Source organism: Grampus griseus, assembly GCF_964374135.1.
Source record: "Grampus griseus genome assembly, chromosome: 19".
In the NCBI taxonomy this organism is placed as follows: domain Eukaryota; kingdom Metazoa; phylum Chordata; class Mammalia; order Artiodactyla; family Delphinidae; genus Grampus; species Grampus griseus.
Genome location: NC_139013.1, coordinates 40463105 through 40488230, shown reverse-complemented (window position 1 = coordinate 40488230; position 25126 = coordinate 40463105). Strand labels below are relative to the sequence as shown.

Here is a 25126-nt window from a genome sequence, read left to right as displayed (position 1 = left end):
GAGCTCACCCTCATATTCTTGGTACTCAGAAAAGGCTCTGCAAAATGAAGGCACCAATAAATGTGTCTTCTGAGATCAATTCCTGGGTCACTGCAATACCACATGGACTATCTGTCAGACACTCCAGCACCCCAGTTCCATGACCTCCAATGTGGCAGGAAAAGGGACAGGGTAATGGAGACTGTGTGCCGCCATAGCTCCTTCAAGCTGAGACTCAAGCTCGGCAGATGGGGACAGTGATTAGAGTGGACAGTGCACACCTGGCTGCTACGGGCCAGCTGGGAGAGGAAGCTGAGGACGGCTGCCTGTACACCTTTTAATTACTAGATGAATTAGAGAAAGACAAATTGAACAACATTAACATAATTCTGAATATCCTTGTTCTCTATTTCAGGGATTCATCTAATTGATGGTTTTAATGTGGAGAAATAGAAATAATTTCTACCAAAGTTACTAGGAAGAATTTTGCATTTTGGAGACAAGACATCTCACGCAGGATGGGGAGCTGGAGGACGATCACCATCACATGCTGACCTCATGAGTAATGTGGACGCGGGCCCCAAATGCCTTGGAAGGAGCCCCCTTCCTCACTCCAGGGGTACTAAGTACCCCTCAAAAGAATACCGGGCCAAGACAGTTACGGGCTCATGTGAACAGTGCCCACATGGCAGGTGCCAGCAGAAGCAGCAAACACTCACACCTCCCCAGCCGGCCTTTGCCTCTGAGTCTCCACCTCCCAGTTTATGTTCATAAAAAAGCAAGACCAACATCTCTGAGCTAAAATTTTCAGCATATCTCTCCCTTCTCAAAACAACTGTCGGGGCTTCCCTGGTGGTGCAGTGGTTAAGCATCTGCCTGCCAATGCAGGGGACACGGGTTCAAGCCCTGGCCTGGGAAGATCCCAAATGCTGCGGAGCAGCTAAGCCTGTGGCCACAGCTACTGAGCCTGTGCTCAAGAGCCCGCAAGCCCCAACTACTGAGCCTGTGTGCCACAACTACTGAAGCCTGCGTGCCTAGAGCCCATGCTCCACAACAAGAGAAGCCGCCGCAATGAGAAGCCTGAGCACCACAACGAAAAGTAGCCCCCACTCACCGCAACTAGAGAAAAGCCTGTGCACTGCAACGAAGACCCAACACAGCCAAAAACAAACAAACAAATTTATTAAAAAAACAAAAACCTGCCAAAGATTATCACCACCCAAACTCCTTCATCTGGAACAGCCTGGCATTCAAGGTCTTCTATCCTCCACCCCATTCTCCACATTAGCTTACAAGCACCTTAGGCTGGTGTTCCCACTGACCTACCAAACAGGTCCTCCACCTGGGACATCTCTCCTTTTCCTCAGTGCCTTTCCAAATTCCACCCTCTCCACATATGCCCTCATCTCCTTCCTGAGCCTTGACCTTTTCCACCAGCCCTAAACCAAATGTCAGTGGTGCTTCTGCCTACCTCTCCATCTGGCCCATCAAGTCCTTACCACTGCTGACTAGTGTGGATATAGAAGCAAGAAGAATGGCTTATACTTCTCCCTGGATGCTAGAACACCTTACACACAGGTGACATTAAAAGAATGTTTGCTGAATTCAATTTGAAGATAGTTTCTAGTCTTTTGACTCTAATCTACTAAGACGTGGCATTCAAGAGGCACAGAGTCATAATTGAGGACAGTCAGAATCTCGTAGGAATCAAAGGTTGCCCTAAGGTGTACAGAGAGGCACTGAGGGCTCAGGCTATGTAGAGCGTGGTGTGTCAATGAGAGCTGTGTGAGTCAACTGAGATCACAGCAATTTGCCCGAAGGAGGCCCTCAGTCCCCTACCTGCATGAGATGCCTGTGTGCGTGTTCATAGGAGGGCAGTGCTCCCTCCCCAATCAGTTCCGTGTCAAACAGCTCCGTGATCAGGATGTTGGCACGGCATGGCATGTCACCATCTGAGAAACAAAAGGAAAGAGTCAGAAGCAAGCAACAGATTGGAACAAATATTAACAGCAAATATGTAAAAGATAAAAGGTTAATAGGTCACTAAAATTGAAAGCACATACATATGCTGAAGTATTTAGAAGTGTCATCATGTCTGCAACTGACTTTTCAACGGTTCAGAAAAAATAAAATAAAATAAAATCCACACTGACATAACACGTATACATCAAAATGCTAACGAGTGACTCCTAAGTCCTGGTTAAGAGAACATGGGTGTTCACCATACTACTCTATCAATTTTTCTGTATGTTTAATAATGCAAGGGACTTGTAAAACTGATAAGAAAACTACAAACACCCAAGAAGAAAACCAGGCAAAAATACAAATAGACAATTCAAAACAGAAAGCAAATCAATCAAATACATGAAAAAATTTTCATTCTTATTAGCAATTAGAGAGATACAAACAATTAAACTATTAACTATTAAATTAGCAAAAATTATTTGAAAGGCAAAACTGAATGCTGGTACTTCAGATATTTCTAGGCTGCAGAGAGGGGGAGAAAACTAAAGCAAGAGAGAGGCTGATTCCACTGATACGCAATGATACAACTGAGATCCAGGATTCAGAAACCCCAGTTCCTTACACTAAATCCCCCTTAATTAAGTTAGTTTCTTGCTACCAAACAATCCCCCAAATAACAGTTTTTTAAGGACAGTAGGATTATGGAAGGTCTTTCTGTTAACTCTATTTTTTAAACCTCTATAATATAATGTAAAGTAATATTACTTCTACAATTACAATTTTTAATGAGCCCAGATAAAACTGACTTTGGAAGGGGTATTTATCATGGAGAATTAACTGTAAACACTCCTAATGGCTCATGAATTACAATTTGACAAAGCCCACTCATCTTCCCTACACAGAAGACAAGTATCACAGATGAAGTGAGAAAAGAGCAGCATTAAGAGGTTCAAAGAAGGACGCAGTAGAGGGAGCTTGAGCCTTGAGTCATAGAGAGCTGGGCCTGGATCCCACTTTCTAGCCCTGAACCCTCAGTCCTGACCATAAGTCACCTCATCTGTAAAAGAGTGGTAGGTTACAAGATCTGCTTCACCTGGTGGTGTTTCAAATAACAAAGGTAAAACCTATCCAGTTCCTATGAAGTACACGTGTCCTCAATGGCAGCACAACGTGAAAGGAGGCTGAGAAGAAACTTCTGTCTCCTGGCACAGAGACCACCCTCCTGGGTCACTGCCCATCCTCTCTGATATCATGCCAAACTCCAACTGAAATACACTGTCCCATACTAAGCCAACCACCCCACTTGCACACACCTGCTTCTCTGTCCAACATTTCTTCTCAATGAACAGCATCACCAGTCACACAGTCCTGAAACCTGGGCATCACTGACCAGCTCCAGAACAGGAACCCTGACTGGCCTGTTCACCACTGCACCCCAGCGCCTAGAACAATGCTGAGCACCCAGTAACAGTCAGCAAATGTTAGCTAAATTCTTGATTCCTCCCTTTTTGTCACCCTACATCTAATCAATCACCAAGCCCTACCAATTCTACCTTCTGAATAATTTTTAAGCCAATTATGTAACTTAAAATGATTTATTGCCCAAATCTTCTTCAAAAATAAAGCTTTATGATCTAATGAATTTCAACAAATACTTTTTGAGAGCCTGTTGAGTACTAATGTATAAGGGTACAGAGGGTGCAGGGGGAGCCAGAGGAGGGGCAGTTACCCCAGGTGCCTCAGAAGTCTTCACCAAATGACTGGATGAATGAATAAGTGCCACCCCAAGTTGGCTGCTAGACGTCTCAGCATGTAATCCATCTCTGGGGAATAGGCAACAAACTCAGACGCCATTTTTTAAAAGGGCTCAGAACAGAAGCTTGGAAATATGCATTTGGGAGCAAAAAGGAAACTGCAAAGGACAACCAAGACTGGGAGATGTCACTGAGGCCTGGGAAGGGAGAGTTTTCAGAAGGACTCAATGGCAGAAGTACCAAAGCTGCAGTGTTTGTAAAGCAGGGAAAAGACCATCAGCCCGGGCAGTGAGGAAGCCACTTGTCAAGTTGAAGAAGTAGAAACAAAGTCCCACTTACAAGGGGTTAAGGACCAAGCAAAGCTGACAAGCTACTCACTAAACAAATATGACTGAATTCTTTCAAGTGCCAGGCCCTGTGCCAAGTTATGGAATGGAATTAATATTAATAAGACTACACAGTCCATGAGCTCAGGATGCTTCAGCTGTGTGGGGATACAGACATTAAATACATAATTACATAATTACTTCATTATTGCAGTCATAAGCACTACATAGAAAAATATTAAGAAACATAAGAGGGGGCTGGCGTGAACAACACACAGCCTGGAGGAGGCACAGGGCAGAGCACAGAGTGAGTGACACGGCAAAGGCTGCTCGGCAGGTGAGTCTCCGCTCTCTCAAGATCTCGGGCCAAAATGGAGTAACTGGGATCAGACTTATCCACCACCATAATCAACTAGAAAACCTTGCAAAACATATGAAACAAGTGGTTTTAGATGTTGAACAATGGGAAACAAAGTGACCCCTACTACTGCCCTGGCTTCCAGCCAGCAGGCACTTTCCAGACCATGGTACTCGGTACACAGAGTGAGAAGCCAAGCAAAGTGTCCTGCTGAATAAGGAGACAGCAAAGAGTTCAAGGGAGTGGAGGAGGCTACACTTCAGGGAGAGAGCCGGACAGGAAGTTACACAGAAAAAGGGCTTCAGAAATCTGCAGAGGGTTCCCCTCATGTCTCTTGCTGACTATATTCACACACACACAGGCTAAGTCTCTAGAAGGCTGGGCAAAGGATGACCATGTAGCTATAAGCTGAACAACTGCCAGAGCTCAGAGGACTAAGAAACATCCTAGTTCTGATTAGCCAGTGCCCAGGCATTCAGCAGAGACCCCAGAAAGGTCACACTGTACTAGTATGGCTAAAGCTTGCTTAGAACAAGGGTTCTCAATAGGGGGAGCTAGGGGAGCTTTCTCAATAGGAGAAAGCACACAGGCTTTCTCTAGTTGTGGGCTTTCTCTAGTTGTGGCAAGCGGGGGCTATTCTTCGTTGCGGTGCACAGGCTTCTCATTGCAGTGGCTTCACTTGTTGCGGAGCACGGGCTCTAGGTGCACAGGCTTCAGTAGTTGTTGCACACAGGCTCAGTAACTGTGGCTCACGGGCTCAGTAGTTGTGGTTCGCGGGGTCTAGAGCGCAGGCTCAGTAGTTGTTGCGCACGGGTTTAGTTGCTCCGTGGCATGTGGGATCTTCCTGGATCAGGGCTTGAACCTGTGTCCGCTGCATTGGCAGGTGGATTCTTAACCACTGTACCACCAGGGAAGTCCCCCTAGAAGCTTCTTGTCCACTGTGCTCTTCCAGTATCAGTGGCATGTGAAATGTTAGAAGTCTGATTCAAATTCCTAAACTATAAAAAATATTCTGAAAACCTGGAGAGACCGAGCTACACAGGCAAATCTCTCACACTGGATACTGAGACAGGATATCGGAACTAAGCAAACCTCTTTCTACTATCAACTTAGTTTTACTTCTATCTGATAAAACTCAAAATTCAGATAAATTTTGAATTCCAACTTGCTTAAGCAAAAGGTTTCATTTGTTTGCATCACCACTCTTATACTTGATTAGCTCTGGTTTACTCATTCCTGATTTGTTTTAACTAGTAGAGAAATAAACTAACAGAAAAGCAAAGTGCTTATCTTCAGGTCAGCACATGGAGAGGCCCCAGTCTCTGTGATTACCTGGGTACATCTATTCCACAAACTGGAATAAACCTTTTCCTCTCTCCTACAAGAGCAAGTAAAGCTTTTGCCACAGGATGTGTTGATCTTACCTGGCCCTATGGTCACCTCAGTGGAATGCTTGTTGATAATCTTAATCTTATCACTGAAGCCATTTTTCTCCACAATCTTTACAGCAGCATCAGCCATAGGTTTGAAAACCTAAAAATTAGAGACAAAACCCAAGTAAAAATGAGCAATAAATTAAATAACATCCTAAAACCCAAGATATGCCTTGATTCTGGTCCTATGACTTGTACTAAAAGAGGCCTACACTACAGAATTTCTTCCTGAATACACAAAATGTACCTTTGTTACCATTTGATACAGGCAAAATACTTCATTGGGCTGATTTGGGTTCAGTTGATAAATAAACAAGACTTCATCTATGTAACTTAAATACTTCTCCAAATGTGTGTCTTGGAAATGAATACAAAAGGATGAAATTCCGCTGGGTTTAACTTGCAGCTGGGCCTTCCCATTACATGCCAGGCACAGGAGGGATGCAGGGGGCTCCCAAGGAGGCTGCACTACCTAGTAAGGATGGCAGGTGCCAGTGCTATGCTAGAGGGAACCAGGAAGGGGACTTGCCTCACAAAACCATGATCTGTGAACTGGGACAGGAAGTGTATGCGCTCTCTAGAGGAAAGTGAGACTGTAACTGTAGTAGATGTTAAGTGTGAGCAGCAGGTTACTCTCCTGCTCAAAACTGTCTCAAATCCCTACTGCTAGCAGAACACAGCCTATATTTTCTTACGGTATTTGAGGCCCTCCAAAATGTGGACCACCTTACTTTACCCAGCCTTACTCCCCTCCCACACCCTCCACCCGATACACACATATACACACACAACCAACGCTACAGCCACGCGGATGTCCTCATTGTGCAGGAGGCAAGCCTGAGCTTTCCCTGCCCTACTCCCACCTGCAAGCAAACCCAACTTTCCAGGGCAGCACAAATCCCCCCCAACAGAAGTCTTCCCTGAACCCTTCACATGTCCCTAAACATAAGTTTCTCCAACTCTTACTTTCCAGCCTGCCCAACTTAGATTGCACAGCTCCAACCACGTCACTGCATAAAACATACAGATGCACATGGGGCCACACACAGAGAAAGGGAATTTTTGAAAATGATAAAGTGCCTGGTCACGATGACAAGATTTCCATTTTTTTCTAAGACCTTTTCTGCATCACCCATATTTTCTGCCGTGATCACGTATTTCTTTTATTATAGTCAAAAGGGAAATGCTATATTCTTCTATAAAGAATGCATATGTGCTCAGCTAGGAAAAAAAAATCTTCACAATCTGTTTCAAATTATTTCTAGGCTCTGGCTTGATGGTTTTGATGTATTCATAGTTTGAGGGCCTCAAACCCTCAGTTCTCACCTATCAGTTTACCTCCACCCCAGAAGTATCACAAGCTCACACCATCCTCTCAGCCCTCCTGCCTCTTGACTTATCATTCATCTCTTCCACTGACCCTTCAGGCTCTGTCATTCACAGCCTCCTCCTCAGCCACCAAGAACTCAAGAACTCACCCCAAACACTATCTGGAATGAACCCTGAAGCTGACTTCCCAACATCATTCTGTGTCCTCTCCTGGCCCTCAAATCAGTTTGGGGAACTGACCTTCTTTCAAGTGGTGCATCTGTCTGGTCTAAGGTCAATGAGGTAAGTTAAATGGCATTTAAGCTTATTCTGGCCAATGATACCTAAAGAGAAGTCTGCTAGAGATGCCTAGAAAGTTCTTTTTGCCCTTAAAAAGGAGAAAGAAAGAGAGGAAGCCAGGACCATGCTTTGTTTTCAAGGCATTTGCCACAGAAATCACTGTAACCAATGCACCTTCCCTAAATATTCCTTCCTTTTCAAATGTACTAAAAGAGAAGCCTACAGTCAATGTCTGTGATTTCTTATATTCCATCCATTCCTCAACCTTACTCTCCTGAAAATATCACCTAAAGGGGGGTCACCAATAACCTCCTAGCTGCCAACCCACAGCTTTCTCAGTCCTCATCCTGCTCAATTTCTACACCTGCGCTAATACAGTAGCCATATGTAGCTATTTAAATGTAAATGAAAACTGAATAAAATTCCAAAATTCAGTTCCTCAGGCCTACTAGTCACATTTCAAGTGCTCAGCAGCCACATGTGGCTAGGGACCAGCATACTGGCCAGTAGAGCCATAGAAGATTTTCAACATCAGAAAGTTCTGTCGGACAGTGCTGCTCTATAACATCCACACCGACTGACCACTCCCTCTTTCTCACGATTTCTATGCAGTCTGCCCCTACCCTCTAGGGTCTCTTCGTGTCTGTCTGAACTTGACTTTATGGCCACTCTTCTTCCCTCAGCCCCCTGAACATAGGTGTGTTCCAAGGTCTGCTCTTTTCAGTGTACTCTCTCTCCGTGGACAGCCTCCTACACTGCCAGCTTCACCTGTCACATCTTTAGCAAGTGAGTCCCAAATCCTCTATATATGCAACTCTCTCAAGGTTCAGACTTCCGTCTATAGGGACCAGCAGGTTCTCTCTCACTCTTTCTTCTGCACCTGTCTTTCCTGTTGCCATGCAGCTCAGGCAGAGCTGAAACCACAGGGCAATCCACAGACAAGAACAGAGGATCAAACAGGTAGTCACTAAAACAAAAACTGGGAGGCCACCATAAGATGTCAAGAATCAAATGGAAGAGGTCTGAGAGTCACAGGCGAGAGTAGCAAGAGAATTAGAAATCCAGGTAAGTGATGTAAAAATATGGAAAAACCTAAGAGTACAGTCCTACCAATTCTATCGAAAAGTATGTTCTCACCCTATATTTTTAATTAGCAGTCCACATATATACTGGCTCCTGCCACAAGACCTGTCTCTCTCATACTCAACACGTCCAAAATGAAATGCATTGTCTTTCCTGCAAAGTAAGTTATCTTCCTCTGAGTTCCTCTTACCAGTCAATGGCATCCCTGCCTCCACCCCAGACACCCACACTAGAAAACTAACTCTCACATACATGCACACCCTGCCATCAAAGCTACCAATGTGGAGTCAGCACCATATTAGGAACTAAAAAGACCAAGCTCCAGGTCTAGTTCTCCTACTTATTAACTGTGGGACTTACATCTTTAAACTCTATGGGTCTTAGTTTCTTCATTTACAAAGATAATAAAATCTAGTTGAGTTTTTTGTTTTTTGCCGTGCTGTGGAGCAGAGCTTGCTCCTCTCCCGCTCAGCCGTGCAGGCTGAATCGACCAAAGCAATGGTTATGGAGAAGCCTAGTCCCCTGCTGGTCAGGCGGGAATTTGTGAGACAGTATTACACACTGCTGAACCAGGCCCCAGACATGTTACACAGATTTTATGGAAAGAACTCTTCTTATGTCCATGCGGGATTGGATTCAAATGGAAAGCCAGCAGATGCAGTCTAGGGACAGAAAGAAATCCATAGGAAAGTGAAGTCACAAAACTTCACCAATTGCCACTCTAAGATCCGTCATGTTGATGCTCATGCCACTCTGAATGACCGTGTGGTGGTCCAGGTGATGGGCTTGCTCTCTAATAACACCCAGGCTTTAAGGAGATTCATGCAGACCTTTGTCCTTGCTCCTGAGAGCTCTACTGAAAATAAGTTCTATGTTCACAATGATATCTTCAGATACCAAGATGAGGTCTTTGGTGGCTTTGTCCCTGAGCCTGAGGAAGAATCTGAAGAAGTAGAGGAACCTGAAGAAAGACAGCAGACACCTGAGGTGGTACCTGATGATTCTGGAACTTTCTATGATCAAACTGTCAGCAATGACTTAGAAGAACATTTAGAAGAACCTGTTGCTGAACCAGAGCCTGATCCTGAACCAGAACCGGAGCAAGAACCTGTGTCTGAAGTCCAAGAGGAAAAGTCTGAGCCAGTATTGGAAGAAACTGCTCCTGAGGATGCTCAGAAGAGTTCTTCTCCAGCGCCTGCAGACATAGCCCAGACAGTGCAGAAGGACTTGAGAACCTTTTCTTGGACATCTGTGACCAGCAAGAACCTTCCACCCAGTGGAGCTATTCCAGTTACTGGGATACCACCTCATGCTGTTAAAGTACCAGCTTCACAGCCTCGTCCAGAGTCTAAGCCTCAATCTCAAATTCAATTCCACTGCAGAGGCCTCAGAGGGATCAAAGGGTTCAAGAACAGCGAATAAATGTTCCTCTCCAGGGCTTCCCTGGTGGCGCAGTGGTTGAGAGTCCGCCTGCCGATACAGGGAACACGGGTTCGTGCCCTGGTCCGGGAAGATCCCACATGCCGCGGAGCGGCTGGGCCCGTGAGCCATGGCCGCTGAGCCTGCGCTTCCGGAGCCTGTGCTCCACAACGGGAGAGGCCACAACAGTGAGAGGCCCGCGTACCGCAAAAAAAAAAAAAAAAAAAAACCGTAGATTTGTTCTATCAGGTTCAGAGTATGTTGGGAATTACAGAATCCCTCCTTTCATGCTGTATGTCTTGTGTTCATTTGTTATGCCTCACTCTGAAATTGAGTCTCAAACTGGAATGCCTTTGAGGTCAGATGCTTCTGTAGAGGTTCTTTGACCTGAATAGTTCAGCATTTGTATTAAGTTTTATTTCAGTGTCTCTTCAGAATCCTAGTCATAGCCCATAACAAAGAATGTAACTTTAATATTTGACTTTGCTGGTGTGCTTGAGTGTGCACTAGGTTTTTTTATTTAAATCACAGCCATATGGTAAATTTTCTATTTTGTTATGGTTCCCTTTTATTGGTGGGCATGCAGTGGGCGTTTCTTGGAAATAGCCAATTTTTATTAAAATGTTTCTGGAAGAAAATTTAAAAAAAAGAAAAATCTATTTGAGCCTACACTGATTTCTTTTTATCAGCTCAAAGACTCCCACAAAGGCAAAGAAATGGCTCTTAATCAATTTAATGAAATCCTGAGGCAAGTGTACAGAATTGCACGCACCCGTGCACACACCCCTCTCAGGACTTTTATGGAGACCTGAAGCCCATTATTCTTATCTCAAGTTAAGAACACCTAACTCAAGATATTAGAGTTAAAAGTCTTTACTGAGACACTCAGGTCTTCCGGAGTCTAGCTATAATCCACCTTTCTGTGTTTTTCTACCATGACAACCCTCTGCCACAACTCTGGATGACACTTCCCCAAACACACCACGGTACTCCCTCAGCCTAAAATGCCTACCTTTCTAGACCATAAGCATGAGGGCCACCCTGTAAACAAGCAGTGGCGGGGGAGCTGGAAGGAGTCTGGGTAGAACACCCAGAATGCTGACCTCTACACTTCATGTGAGAAAGCAAAAAACTTCTATCTGTTTAAGCCACTGTTATTTTGGGACTTTGTTATCTGCAACTTAATCACCATATGAACCAAATTTTGTAGGGCAAAGTGCTTAAATACATGACCCCTTTCCCAAAAGCTTGGAAGAAAATACACCAAAATTTTAACAATGGTTAACTTTGAGTTAACACACTATTTTTATTTTATATTTACCAAATCTCGTATAAGGATATGTATTATTTACATTATCAGAAAAATAATATATGTTTAATGTTTTATTAAAGGAAAGAAATGGCAGACTGCGGAACTATTGGTAAATGTAGTAAGATGGCTGGCTCTGTGGGGACCTTTAAGGTAATCTCAACTTTGGTGCACATTCAAAAATCCCAATGCCCAGGCCATATCCCAGAATAATAATTAAAATGGGGGGCTTCCCTGGTGGTGCAGTGGTTGGGAGTCTGCCTGCCAATGCAGGGGACGCGGGTTCGCACCCTGGTCTGGGAAGATCCCACATGCCGCGGAGCAACTGGGCCCGTGAGCCACAATTACTGAGCCTGCGCGTCTGGAGCCTGTGCTCCGCAACAAGAGAGGCCGCGATAGTGAGAGGCCCGCGCACCGCGATAAAGAGTGGCCCCCGCTTGCCACAACTAGAGAAAGCCCTCGCACAGAAACAAAGACCCAACACAGCCATAAATAAATAAATAAATAAATAAATAAATAATAATAATATCACCCCTGATTTAAAAAAAAAAAATGGGTAGGTGGGGGGAGGACATGACAACGACTGACTAGACATTAGCTTTTTTAAATTTCCTCAGTGATTCTGACATGCAGCCAAGGCTGACAACCACTGTTTTCAGGGAAGAAAATGAGCTCCTGGAGAAAGGAACTGTGTCTGATTCATCTCTGTGTTCTCCAAACCTGACCCTGTGCTTGGCATGGATGTCTGTCTGTGAACAAACAGATGGGCAGAGTGCAAGGGACACAAAGGACTTCCCACGTAGGACACAGGACACACATGTGAAGAGTGTGCCTCACCTCAATGGCATAGCAGAAGTCAGCACCAGCCGTGACAGCCATCATTGACAAGAGTCCTGTGCCAGTGCCAATGTCAAGAACCAAGGCCGTCTGTCCTTTGTCCTTCACCCTGCTCACAGCAGCCCGGATACCTTGGTAATATTTCATATTCTAAGAAAAAGGGAGAAACAGTTGTTATTTCATACCAGTTTTATAAATAAGTGCTTTGCGAAGTTCTGAAGTCATGGTTGGCAGCAGCAGTGTAAGTCATGACCCTATAACCTCTGTGACTTACACTGGCTGAGTTGGGCAGGCCTCCTGAGGCTCCAGGGGCACTGGGTCAACCTCTTAAATTAAGCGATGGTCTCTCCCCGTCACATCCACTCTTCTATACTCTGCTTAGACATGCTGGGGCTAGGGCTCTGCAAACTACATTCTCCTCTTTCCAGCTGTTAGGACTGGACAACAGGGGAACTAGAGGGTGACTGGAAGGTAGGAGAAAGCTTGTTCCTTCCCACATAAGGGCTCTCCTTGGGTCCTTCAGAGCTAGCAGCAGCACTCAAGCAGAAATTCCTCTCAGAGATCTGAGCACTAGCCTCACAGGAACTCTCCTCCACACATCTAGGTTCTGGAAACCCCAGTCTTCTCCCTTTGTGTCCCCAGCCCTAGGAAAGGGGACTGCTTTCTGCAATTACTATCACTAGGCTACCCTGGTGCCTCCCAGCCCTCCCACACCTGTGTAACCAATTCCCTCTATTAAATTCCCTCTGTTGAAATATATAACATTGCTTTTGGTCTCCTCACTGGACTCTAATTCATACAGCTTCCTGGGCTAAAAAATATTTTCCTCTCACAAAATCATTTCTTCATTTTTAGTTCAGGTCCTTAGTAGCTTAAGCAGACACATTTTTTTCTCTATAACAATTTGGCCGATTAAGTACCCTGACCCTTCTGTTGAAAATAACTAAAAATGATGGGGTAAATATATGTAAATCTGTTTAAATGCACTGATGACCTTGCCAAGTCAGTAAGCAATATTAAGAGGCCAAACATGGACTTCCCTGGTGGTCCAGTGGTTAAGAATCCACCTTCCAATGCAGGGGACATGGGTTCCTGGTCAGGGAACTAAGATCCCACATGCTGAGGGGCAACTAAGCCCATGCACTGCAACTACTGAGCACACGGGCCACAACTAGAGAGAAGCCCACGTGCCACAACGAAGATCCCACATGCCGCAACTAAGACCTGACGCAGCCATACATACATACATACATACATAAATATTAAAGAAGAAAAAGAGGCCAACACCTAGAAGTGGATTCACCTGAGTTGAGCCTTAAGATGACTCCCCTACCAGCTGACACCTTGATCACAGCCTATAAGAGACCCAGAGGCAGGGAACTCAAGCTAAGCTGAGTCCAGATTTCTGACCCACAAAAACTGTGAGACACGGACTTCCCTGGTGGCACAGTGGTTAAGAATCTGCCTGCCAATGCAGGGGGCACAGGTTCGAGCCCTGGTCCGGGAAGATCCCACATGCCATGAAGCAACTAAGCCCGCTGTGCCACAACTACTGAGCCTGCGCTCTAGAGCCCAAGAGTCACAACTATTGAGCCTGCATGCCACAACTACTGAAGCCTGCATGCCTAGAGCCCGTGCTCAACAAGACAAGCCACCACAATAAGAAGCCCATGCACCGCAATGAAGAGTAGCCCCTGCTCGCCGCAACTAGAGAAAGCCCACGCACAGCAACAAAGACACAAAGCAGCCAGAAATAAAATAAATTAATTAATTAAAAAAAAGTGAGATAACTCTTTAAGCCATTAAGTTTGGGGATAATTTGTTATGCAGTAGAAAATGAACTAATACAGGACTATATTTTGATATTTTGATACAGGACTGGTACCAAAAGGGCAATATTCTCTGATCACAGTACAATCAAGTTAGAAATTTCAATAACAAAAATGTAACTCAAGGGCTTCCCTGGTGGCACAGTGGTTGAGAGTCCGCCTGCTGATGCAGGGGACGCGGGTTCATGCCCCGGTCCAGGAGGATCCCACATGCCGCAGAGCAGCTGGGCCCGTGAGCCATGGCCGCTGGGCCTGCGCATCCGGAGTCTGTGCTCCGCAGCAGGAGAGGCCACAGCAGTGAGAGGCCCGCATACCGCAAAAAAAAAAAAAAAATGTAACTAAAGAAAAAAGATTTTTGAACCCTAAGAAATTTTAAACTCACAGGTAAAAGACTAAAGCAAAAGGGAATTAGAAAATATCTAGGGAGTTCCCTGGTGTCCTAGTGGTAAAGATTCTGGGCTTTCACTGCCATGGCCCAGGTTCAATCCCTGGTCAGGGAACTGAGATTCCACAAACTGCATGGCAAGGCCAAAAAACAAAACCAAACAAACAAAAAGAATGCAGATTTCTGCTGGGCCTGAGGTCTGCGCTTGGTCTGCATTAAAAAAAAAATCTAGAATTGAGTAATTTTTTTAAAACTATATATCAAAACTCATGGGATGGCAAGAGCAATATTTGGAGAGAAATGCATTAAAAAAAGACAAAAGATGAGACAGGCATCCACCTAAAAAATTAGAAACAGGGCTGCAAAATAAACTCCAAATGAGTAGATGAATAAAAATAATAAAGAACAATAATCAATGAATTAGGAAACAAATATAAAACAGAAATCAATGAAGATAAAATTTAGTTATTTCAAAAGATTAAAAACTTGAAGAACCTCTGGTAAGACCAGTCCAAAAAAGAAACGGAAAAAAATGGTAAAGGAAGAAAAAGAAGTACAAGTAGCCAAAAACTGGGAATGAAGGGCGGGTGATGAGGTGGTGATATCAGTATATATGCTGCAGAGATTAAAGAGTCCACCAGGAGGGTACTTCCCTGGTGACGCAGTGGTTAAGAATCTGCCTGCCAATGCAGGGACATGGGTTTGATCCCTGGTTCGGGAAGATCCCACATGCCACAGAGCAACTAAGCCCATGTGCCACAACTACTGAAGCCCACGCGCCTAGAGCCCGTGCTCCACAACAAGAGAAGCCACCGCAATGAGAAGCCCACGCACCGCAATGAAGAGTAGCCCCGACTTGCCGCAACTGGAAAAAGCCCACGTGCAGCAACAAAGACCCAATGCAACCGAATAAGTAAATAAACAAAAGAGATTAAAGGATATTAAAAACAATCTTTAGCAAATAAATTCACCCAAAATCAGATGAAGTGAACATTATATTGGAGATTCTATCCAACACATTACAGCAAGAAAAAATGAAATAAGATCTAGATAGAAAGAAAGAAAATTATTATTAATCACATATGAGACGAGTGTGAAGAAAACCCAAAACACCTACAAATAATTATTAGAATTAAGAGAACTGAGAAAGATTACAGGATTCCAAATCAGTAAATAAAAAACAATTGAGGGCTTCCCTGGTGGCACAGTGGTTGGGAATCCGCCTGCCAATGCAGGGGACACAGGTTCAATCCCTGTTCTGGGAAGATCCCACATGCCGCGGAGCAGCTAAGCCCGTGCGCCACAGCTACTGAGACTGCGCTCTAGAGCCTGTGAGCCATAACTGCTGAAGCCCGCGTGCCTAGAGCCCATGCTCCACGGTGAGAGAGGCCACCATAATGAGAAGCCTGTGCACCGCAACAGGGAGTGGCCCCCGCTCGCTGCAACTAGAGAAAGCCCACACACAGCAACGAAGACCCAATGCAGCCAAAAATAAATAAATTTATTAAAAAAAAAAAATTGAAATTCAGTATTATCAGCAATAGCTTTTAAACCCTTGGCAAAAGGAAGAATTTCTTAAATATGAGACGAAAAGCACCAGTCAATAAAGAAAATATAAGATAAATTTGACATTAAATTTAAGAACTTGTATTGTGGAAAAAACCCCACAAACTAAGAGACCAGCAATACATGTAACTGACAAATGGTTAGTACCCAGAATATATAAAGAATTCCTACAAATTACTAGGTCATAAAAGAGGAAACATGAATAGCCAATGAAAAATGAAAAAAGCTCACATTCAGCAGTGATCAGGGGAATGCAAATTAAAACTATAGTGAGAGACTAGTTCAATCCAACCAGATTGTCAAAGATGTAAAAATTGGTTAATACACAAGACATGAGAATGTAAACTGGCACTATTAGTTTGGAAAAGAATCTGACATTACCCATAGAGCTAGACACACCTGATGGCTGATGGCCAGCAATTCCATTCCCAGGTATACACACCCTAGAGAAAAATAAGCATATGCACCAGAGTACAGTTACTGGAATGTTCCAGGTAGCACTACTTACAATAGAAGGAAGCTGGAAACAACGCCAAAGCCTATCAGCAGAAGAATGGGTAAGTAGTGATGTATTTACACAATGGAATCTGTATAGCAGTGAAAATGAATGAACTTACAGCTACATGCAAAATGGATGAATCTCAAAAACAATGCTGAGCAAAAAGACAAGTCACAAAGAATAAACACATTATGACTCCATTGTATAAAGTTCAAAAACAGGCAAAACTAAGAATTTATATTTTAAGGACATGTAGTAGGTGGTAAAACTATAAAGAAAAGCAAGAGAGTAACTGATACAAAATTCAAGACAGTGGAAACTTCTGGAAGGAGGAAAACAAATGCAATCAAGGAACACATAAGGAATTCCAAGTAATGGTAATGTTCCATTTCCTAAGCTGAGTAGTGAGTCTATGAGCATTTGTTTTATTATTCTTCTTTAAAGTATACATATACATTTTATACTGTTTTGTGTGTCTATGTTATAACAAAAAGGTTCTTTTAAAGAATACGAATAGTACTAGAGTTTAAAATATCAAAGCCTTTAAAATAGTACTAGACTTAAAAAGAAAATGGAGTGATAATGTCAAAATTCTGAAGTGATTTCCAAACTAGAATCCAGCCTTAAGTGTGAGGATAGAATACAGAAGTTTTTGGACAAGCCAAGTCTCAAAAACCTTACTTCCCACAAACCCTCTCACAGGAAAGTGAGGAAGGATGAGCTTCACCAAAGAGGGAGGGAACCAAAGAGGAATACATGGGATGCAGGAAATGGAAGACCCAATAAAAAAAGAGGAATGAAGGAAGTCTACAGACAATAAACAAGAATCCCAGGACGACAGATACACAGCAGGTCTAGAAGGCACCCAGTCCAGACTGGAGCAGGGCAAAATGATCCCAGAGACAATCTCCAAGAAGATGAAACTGACAGAATAGCTGATTGTTTTGACCTTTCCTTCAGAAAGGAAAATTATACTACTGGGAGAAAGTTTGGGCATAAAAGGATGAGTACATAGAAAACAAAGCAAGGGAATTCCCTGGCAGTTCAGTGGTTAGGACTCCACGCTTTTACTGCCGAGGGCACGGGTTCGATCCCTAGTCGGGGAACTTAAGATCCTGCAAGCAGCAAGGCGTGGCCAAAAAGTAAAGAAAAAAAAGAAAACAAAGCAAAAATAAGATAATTATTAATAAAGTTATTCAAGAAAGAAAAAGCAATCAAAGTATATCGCATAGCTCAACTGTGAACAGTGTTTACACATGCCTAATAAAGTCAACATACAATCTTAACTAACATGAACATTTATGTGTTTACCTCATCACAACCCTTCAAAAGGAGGTATTATCGTTATCCCTATTTTACAGATGAGAAAACAGAGGCACAAAGAATTTAAGTGACTTGCCTACTGAAACACTGAATATCAATTTAGCAAAAATTATAACTACATTGGGACAAACAGAGAACGAGTGGGAAGGAGGAGCTGAAAGAATACCAAACTCTCAGCTCTCACAGTGGAAAGTCAATAGATAATAGTTATTTAGATCTGGAAGTAAACATAAAACAGCTCAAAGAAAAGAAATGAGGTTGCCTCTGAAGGTAACTATTAAAAGGTACTGTCTGGGGGATGATACACCAGGGTACTGCTTCTTTATTTATTTTTTAATAAATATATTTATTTATTTATTTATCTTTGGCTGCGTTGGGTCTTTGTTGCTGAGTGTGGGCTTTCTCTAGTTGCAGTGAGCAGGGGCTACTCTTCGTTGTAGTGCCCGGGCTTATCATTGCAGTGGCTTCTCTTGTTGTGGAGCACGAGCTCTAGACGCACGGGCTTTAGTAGTTGTGGCTCGTGGGCTCTAGAGTGCAGGCTCAGTAGTTGTAGCTCATGGTCTTAGCTGCTCCGCGGTATGTGAGATCTTCCCGGACCAGGGCTCGAACCTGTGTCCCCTGCATTGGCAGGCGAGTTCTTAACCACTGCGCCACCAGGGAAGTCCCTTTTTTTCTTTTTTTTTTAAACAGCATGTTTTTGTATGTGTGTGTGTATTCTGTCTACCCAATTTTATTTTATTTATTTATTTATTAGAAATTATTTATTTTTTATTTATTTATTTTTTGGCTGTGCTGGGTCTTTCCTGCTGCACGCAGGCTTTCTCTAATTGCAGCAAGCGGGGGCTACTCTTCATTGCAGAGCGCGGGCTTCTCATTGTGGTAGCTTCTCTTGCTGTGGAGCACAGGCTCTAGGCGCACAGGCTCCAGTAGTTGTTGCACATGGGCTCAGCAGTTGTGGCGCACAGGCTTAGTTGCTCCGCGGCATGTGGGATCTTCCCCGGACCAGGGCACAAACCTGTGTCCCCTGCATTGGCAGGCGGATTCTTAACCACTGCACCACCAGGGAAGCCCTGGGACTGCTATTTTTCACAATAAGCCTCACGGAAATATTTGACTCCTAAAGTAACTGCATTTATGCTTTGGATAAAATCAGTATGTCATTTTATGTTATGTGCTTTTTACCACGATGAAAGGAAAAAAAAGTTAAAAAAATCAGGATGGCAATTGTTAGAATTGTTGAACTAGGAAAATGAACATCAAATACACTATATCCCCAAAAAGCAGGAGGGCACAGTTTTCTTTGTGTAGCTGTACCTGTGGGGTAACAAGAAAGAGAGTGGGACTGGGAACTGGCCTGGGAGTTTCAGTGAGCTGATCACCTGAGAACCCTAATTAGCAGCACCCTCAACAGTAAACCAGGGCCTGCATATGTTCCAAATTAATAACACTCATTAAATTAGCTATCACTTTTTTTTTTTTTTTTTTTTTTTGCTGTACGCGGACCTCTCACTGCTGCAGCCTCTCCCGTTGCGGAGCACAGGCTCCGGACGCGCAGGCCCAGCGGCCACAGCTCACGGGCCCAGCCGCTCGGCAGCACGCGGGATCCTCCCGGACCGGGGCATGAACCCGTGTCCCCTGCATCGGCAGGCGGACTCTCAACCACGGCACCACCAGGGAAGCCCTAGCTATCACTTTTTAATTATCCAACTTTGAATCTAGAAAAATGGTGCAGATGAACCGGTTTGCAGGGCAGAAACAGAGACACAGATGTAGAGAACAAACATATGGACACCAAGAGGGGCAAGCGGCGGGGGGCTGGGTGTGGGGATGAATTGGGAGACGGGGATTGACATGTATACACTAATATGTATAAAATAGATAACTAATAAGAACCTGCTGTATATAAAATAAATAAAATTAATTATCCAACTTTAAAGCTACTATTGGAGCCCTCTTAAAAGGCAATTGGTAGTATCTATCAAGAGTCCTACCTAATGTTCAAAACCCTAGACCACACCAAAAGGTATTCGGATAGCAAATAAGCACATGAAACGATGTTTGACATCATTAGCCATTAGAAAAAATGGAAATTAAAACTACAAAGATAGGGACTTCCCTGGTGGCACAGTGGTTAAGAGTCTGTCTGCCAATGCAGGGGACACGAGTTCGAGCCCTGGTCCGGGAAGATCCCACATGCTGCGGAGCAGCTAAGCCCATGCGCCACAACTACTGAGCCTGCGCTCTAGAGCCCATGTGCCACAACTACTGAGCCCATGCACCCAGAGCTCGTGCACCACAACGAAGAGTAGCTCCCACTCACCACAACTAGAGAAAGCCCGCGTGCAGCAACGAAGACCCAAGGTAGCCAAAAATAAATAAATAAATAAAAATTTTAAAAATGTATAAGAGGGCTTCCCTGGTGGCGCAGTGGTTGAGAGTCCGCCTGACGATGCAGAAGACACGGGTTCATGCCCCGGTCCAGGAAGATCCCACATGCCGCGGAGCGGCTGGGCCCGTGAGCCACGGCCGCTGAGCCTGCGCGTCCGGAGCCTGTGCTCCGCAACAGGAGAGGCCACAACAGTGAGAGGCCCGCGTACCGCAAAAAAAAAAAAAAAAAAAAAAGTAGAACTGCTGGGTCTATATGTTAAGTGTACATTATTTAACTTTGTAGTTGTTTTTTTTTAAAATTTATTTATTTATTTTTGGCTGCCTTGGGTCTTCGTCACTGTGCGTGCTCTTTCTCTAGTCACGGCGAGCGGGGGCTACTCTTTGTTGCGGTTCACGGGCTTCTCACTACGGTGGTTTCTCTTGTCACGGAGCACGGGCTCTAGGCGCACGGGCTTCAGTAGTTGCGGCACTTGGGCTCAGTAGTTGTGGCACGTGGGCTCTAGAGCGCAGGCTCAGTAGTTGTGGCGCACGGGCTTAGCTGCTCCGCGGCATGTGGGATCTTCCCAGACCAGGGCTCAAACCCGTGTCCCCTGCACTGGTAGGCAGACTCTTAACCACTGCACCACCAGGGAAGTCCCTCTTATACATTTTCTGAAAGAAATGAAAACATGTCCCCACAAAGACTTATATGTGAACGTTCACAACAAAACTATTCAAAATACACAAAAACTGGAAACAATCCAAATGTCTGTTAATTGGTAAACGGATAAAACATGGTATATCCATATAATGGAGTATTACTCAGCAATAAAAAGGAATGGATATTGGGACTTCCCTGGAGGTCCAATGGTTAATACTCTGTGCTCCCAATGCAGGGGGCATGGGTTCAATCGGGGAACTAAGATCCCACATGCTACATAACATGGCCAAAAAAAAAAAAAGTAATGGATATTGACACATTCAACATGAATGACCCTCAAATGATGAATGAAGGGACAAAGACACGTAAGACTATATATCATATCATTCCATTTAGATGAAATTTCTAGAAAAGGCAAAACTATAGAGACAGAAAACCTATCAGTGGTTGCCTGGCAGGCAGGGGCAACCAGGGAGTTGGGTACCAGGACTGATTACAAACAAACAGGAAATAATTTTATGGGATAATGGAAGTGTTTTAAAACAACAACAGGACTCCCCTGGTGGCACAGTGGTTAGGAATCTGCGTGTTAATGCAGGGGACATGGGTTCTAGTCCTGGTCCAGGAAGATCCCACATGCCACGGGGCAACTAACCCGTGCGCCACAACTACTGAGCCTGTGCTATAGAGCCTGTGAGCCACAACTACCGAGCCTGCATGTCACAACTACTGAGCCTGCACGCCTAGAGCCCGTGCTCCACAATAAGAAAAGCCACTGCAATAAGAAGCCCGCACACCACAACAAAGAGTAGCCCCCACTCACTGCAAGTAGAGAAAGCTCGCACGCAGTAACGAAGACCCAACGCAGCCAAAAAAATAAATAAATAATAAATAAATAAAACCTTACTAAAAAAAAATAAAATAAAACAACAAAATGTGAGGCACCATGCAAAAGCATAGAGAAATATGTTTTTATTGACTCTGCCACTAACCAGCAACTTCTGACTCCATTTCCTCATGTGCAGAACCGGGGAGGGGAGAACAGAAGTTAGAGGTAAATAATGAAGAGTCAGGAATGTTCCAACAAGGAGGTTGAATTTTACCTCAAAAGCAGGGACAGGCCACTGAAGGGTTTTAAACAGAGGAGTAACATGGTCAGATGGGCATTTCAGAAAGACCCCTTGGGCTGCTGTATAGAGGAAGGAGAAGAGGGACCAACGCCAGTAAATGACGGCTGAGCAGGCAATGGGGTTGAAAGAACCATAGGATTTGATGACCAACCAACTACAGGCTCAGATAAGGAAAAGGGCGCCATCTGGCTTGGCTGACCAGATGGATGACGATGCCATTTGCCCAAATCCCCTGGAAGCTGGGTCAAAAAGGACCCTCACTGGAGATGACACTAAAATCAGAGAGGCTCACAGGCCCACGAGTCCAAGAAGACCATTAAACTAGAAAGGATTAGTCAAAAGCTGGGAACAATATTTGTTCCACATTCTGTAATTCCCCAACAGCTCAGCAAAGGCACTCAAATATTTGACGAAAATTAGAGAGGCACCTAGCCCCTCCCATGTAGCCTACACACTAATGGTGCTGAAGGAGGTCCTTCTGTCATAGTGTTACCAAGAAGTAGGCAAGCTGAGCAGTTAACCAGGGCTGGGTCAAGGAGACACCACACAGCCTCATGACGAGCCCTGCCATGTTCCCTGATCTTTCTGCAGTGCACTGCTCAGTTTTTAAGTGTGGCCCTGCATCCTTCTCCTTCAAGCCTCCCAATTTCTGAACCATCTGGATGAGGCTGACTAGTCAAGCACTCTGGTAGACAAGGAAATCCTGGGTTGCTAGCCATCATAAGACCAGAACTGTTAACATTTACTCAAACAGACAAGGAAAACTCAGATGAAACAAAGGACAAAAGCTGAAATGTAATTCTGCATTGAAAGCCAAATATGCTTTACAAAATACAGTCTGCAGTGACCTCTAGAGATTTTATTTTAAAATTACAAACTGACTATACGAGGTAAAACTGTGTAATCAAAGTATTTTTATCTAGAGATCATGGAAATCAGTTAGTATGGCCCACTCACTGTAAATTCTAATAAATGAGGTCTGCAGAGGTCCCATGTTTTCTCCAAGGTCACGCTCAAGTCAATAACAGAGCAGGAAGTAGGACCCAGCTTCCTGATTTCCCAACCACTACACCGTACTGCCTCTCTGCATCATTCTAACATCATGCCTCTGGGGGAAGTTTTTAACCTTCTTGTAATGGAAGGTTTCAAACACCACATAAAGATAACAGTTTCCTTCTATACTTACCCTGTCTTTGTCATGCAGCATATCAGCATAGGATGACCTAAAAGAATAAAAAGACAGGTCAGAAACTTCTGCTAATAATGATAAACATCAACATATGAGAATATTTACATATATAAATATATTCTTTTATCAGATGGAACAAATATCCAGGTCCATTTTAAACTATTTTAATAGAGCTATAAGCTGTCATTCTCCTGTACTGCAGAAAAAAATCTCAGAGACAGATGTTTATTTTCAGTAAAGAATCTCAGACTAAAAATGCTGATAGTTAGGCCTGTCACAGTAATTCCATAGTCCTAGCATACTGATCATGTTGTACATCATACGATTTTTTCCTCAGGAACAACTCAGATGTGTCCAATACTTTACATAATCTTGCATACATTTGTACATTGGGATGATCACAGATGTAACACTGGGGAGAGGAATCGGGGAAAGGGAAAGTATATGCCTGCTGTATATGTGAAGGGTATCATGCCTGGCACTTTCCCTTGGTTGTCATCAGGGACAACGAAGAAGCATTCACCAAACTACAGGGAGGAGAGCTGCTTATCCATATTTTCTATTGTAGTAATTCAAAAACTTGAAAAATCTCTGGCAGGGTCAGGATAAGCCCCCAGAACTCAACAGGCTCAGCCCAAAGATGCTTTCTGAGAATTCCAGGTGAGAGTTAAGGCACTCTCATTAAACAGAGGACCTCCAGCTTTGGGTCAACATCAGAATTAATGAAGAGCTTATTTTACATGCAGATTCCCACAATACACACAAAGAGCTTCTGATCTAGAAGATGGAGCTGGAGTCTGGAAATCTGCACTTGAACTGGTGCTCCAGGTAACTGTGACACAGGTATTTCATACTCTACATTTTGAGGAACACTGCACCAAATGCAAAGGCTTCTTTTTTTTTTAATGGCATACCAAGGTTTTTAACATTTGAACTCACCTGCGAGTGTTTAGTTGAAATCTGGTCCTTTCTACTTTTCTCCACCTTTTTTTTTTTTTTTTTTTTTTTTTTTTTTTTGCGGTACGCGGGCCTCTCACTGCTGTGGCCTCTTCCGTTGCAGAGCATAGGCTCCGGACGTGCAGGCTCAGCAGCTGTGGCTCACGGGCCCAGCCGCTCCGCGGCATGTGGGATCTTCCCAGACCAGGGCACGAACCCGCGTCCCCTGCATCGGCAGGCGGACTCTCAACCACTGCGCCACCAGGGAAGCCCCTCTCCACCTTTTAAGGGGCATTTTCACTCCCCCATCTTCCCTGCCTCACCACCCACTCACTCCCCTGACTCCACTGACATCACTCTTCCTAAGCACCACCAGCTCACTCACGTCATTAACATCCAGGATTTCTCTGACCCTGCTGGACACTCCCTCTTCCTGAAACGTTCTCTTCCTTTCTACTCTCTGGCCATGCCCTCCTGGTTGTCTTGCCTCGTCAGCTATTCCAGGATTCCTTCTCTAGTCCTCTACCTTTCACATTCTACACAATCTCTGAAACCCTGCAATCTCTTCCAGTTTCAACTCTAACAACTGCAAACTGTCTCCAGACCCATATTTATCTGCCCAGTGGCATTTCCATCTGGATGTCCAAAGCCAGATACCTAATCTTCATCACCCCAACAACACCCATTCCTCCTGTGTACTTCTCAAGCAACAAGAGTTCCATCTACCTAGTCACTCTAACCAGAAATCTTGGTGCTTACTTCATTTTCTCTCTCTCCTTCCATCACTGCATCCAATGAGTTACGAAACTCAAGCTCTCTCAAAGCTTTTTCCTCCTCTCTCCACCTCCACTGTCTCAGCCTTGGGGTTGCAATATCCACCCAAATGCCCATATGGTTTTCACACCCTCCAACCCACTTTCCACACTGCTCTCAGGTTAATGTTCCAAAATGCAACCTAATCTTTTTTCTTCCCCATTTAACACCTCAATCACTCAGAAAATAACGTCCAAAATATTTAGAAAGAAAGTAATGTGTTTGAGCCCTTACTCTGTACCAGACATTGTACTTCATTCACTCATCAAATAACCCTAAGAAAAGGGTATTATATGATGAGATATACATATTGTTATACTGAGGTATATACTGTTATACTGTATATGAGGCATATAT

General features: G+C 44.1%; 1 protein-coding gene and 1 pseudogene across 6 annotated transcripts in view; one reads left to right on the top strand and one right to left on the bottom strand.

Moving 5' to 3' along the window:
- The window catches only part of PRMT7 (protein arginine methyltransferase 7), a 49081-nt gene that overhangs the window by 19105 nt on the left and 4850 nt on the right, over nucleotides 1-25126 (bottom strand). For 3 of the 5 annotated variants that reach the window (XM_082676538.1, XM_082676535.1, XM_082676539.1), the window contains exons 3-6: nucleotides 23018-23054; nucleotides 12072-12221; nucleotides 5807-5915; nucleotides 1819-1931 (exon numbers count right to left, since the gene is read on the bottom strand). In XM_082676538.1, the coding sequence (XP_082532664.1) occupies nucleotides 1819-1931; nucleotides 5807-5915; nucleotides 12072-12221; nucleotides 23018-23054 (409 nt within the window). Of the gene's footprint in view, nucleotides 1-1818; nucleotides 1932-5806; nucleotides 5916-12071; nucleotides 12222-23017; nucleotides 23055-23959; nucleotides 24826-25126 lie in introns of those variants that run through there. The other 2 variants (XM_082676536.1, XM_082676537.1) reach the window with 2 other exon arrangements.
- On the top strand, nucleotides 9005-11010 carry LOC309836605 (ras GTPase-activating protein-binding protein 1-like; annotated as a pseudogene). The gene is made up of 2 exons: nucleotides 9005-9952; nucleotides 10946-11010. The product of its transcript is annotated as a ras GTPase-activating protein-binding protein 1-like (transcript).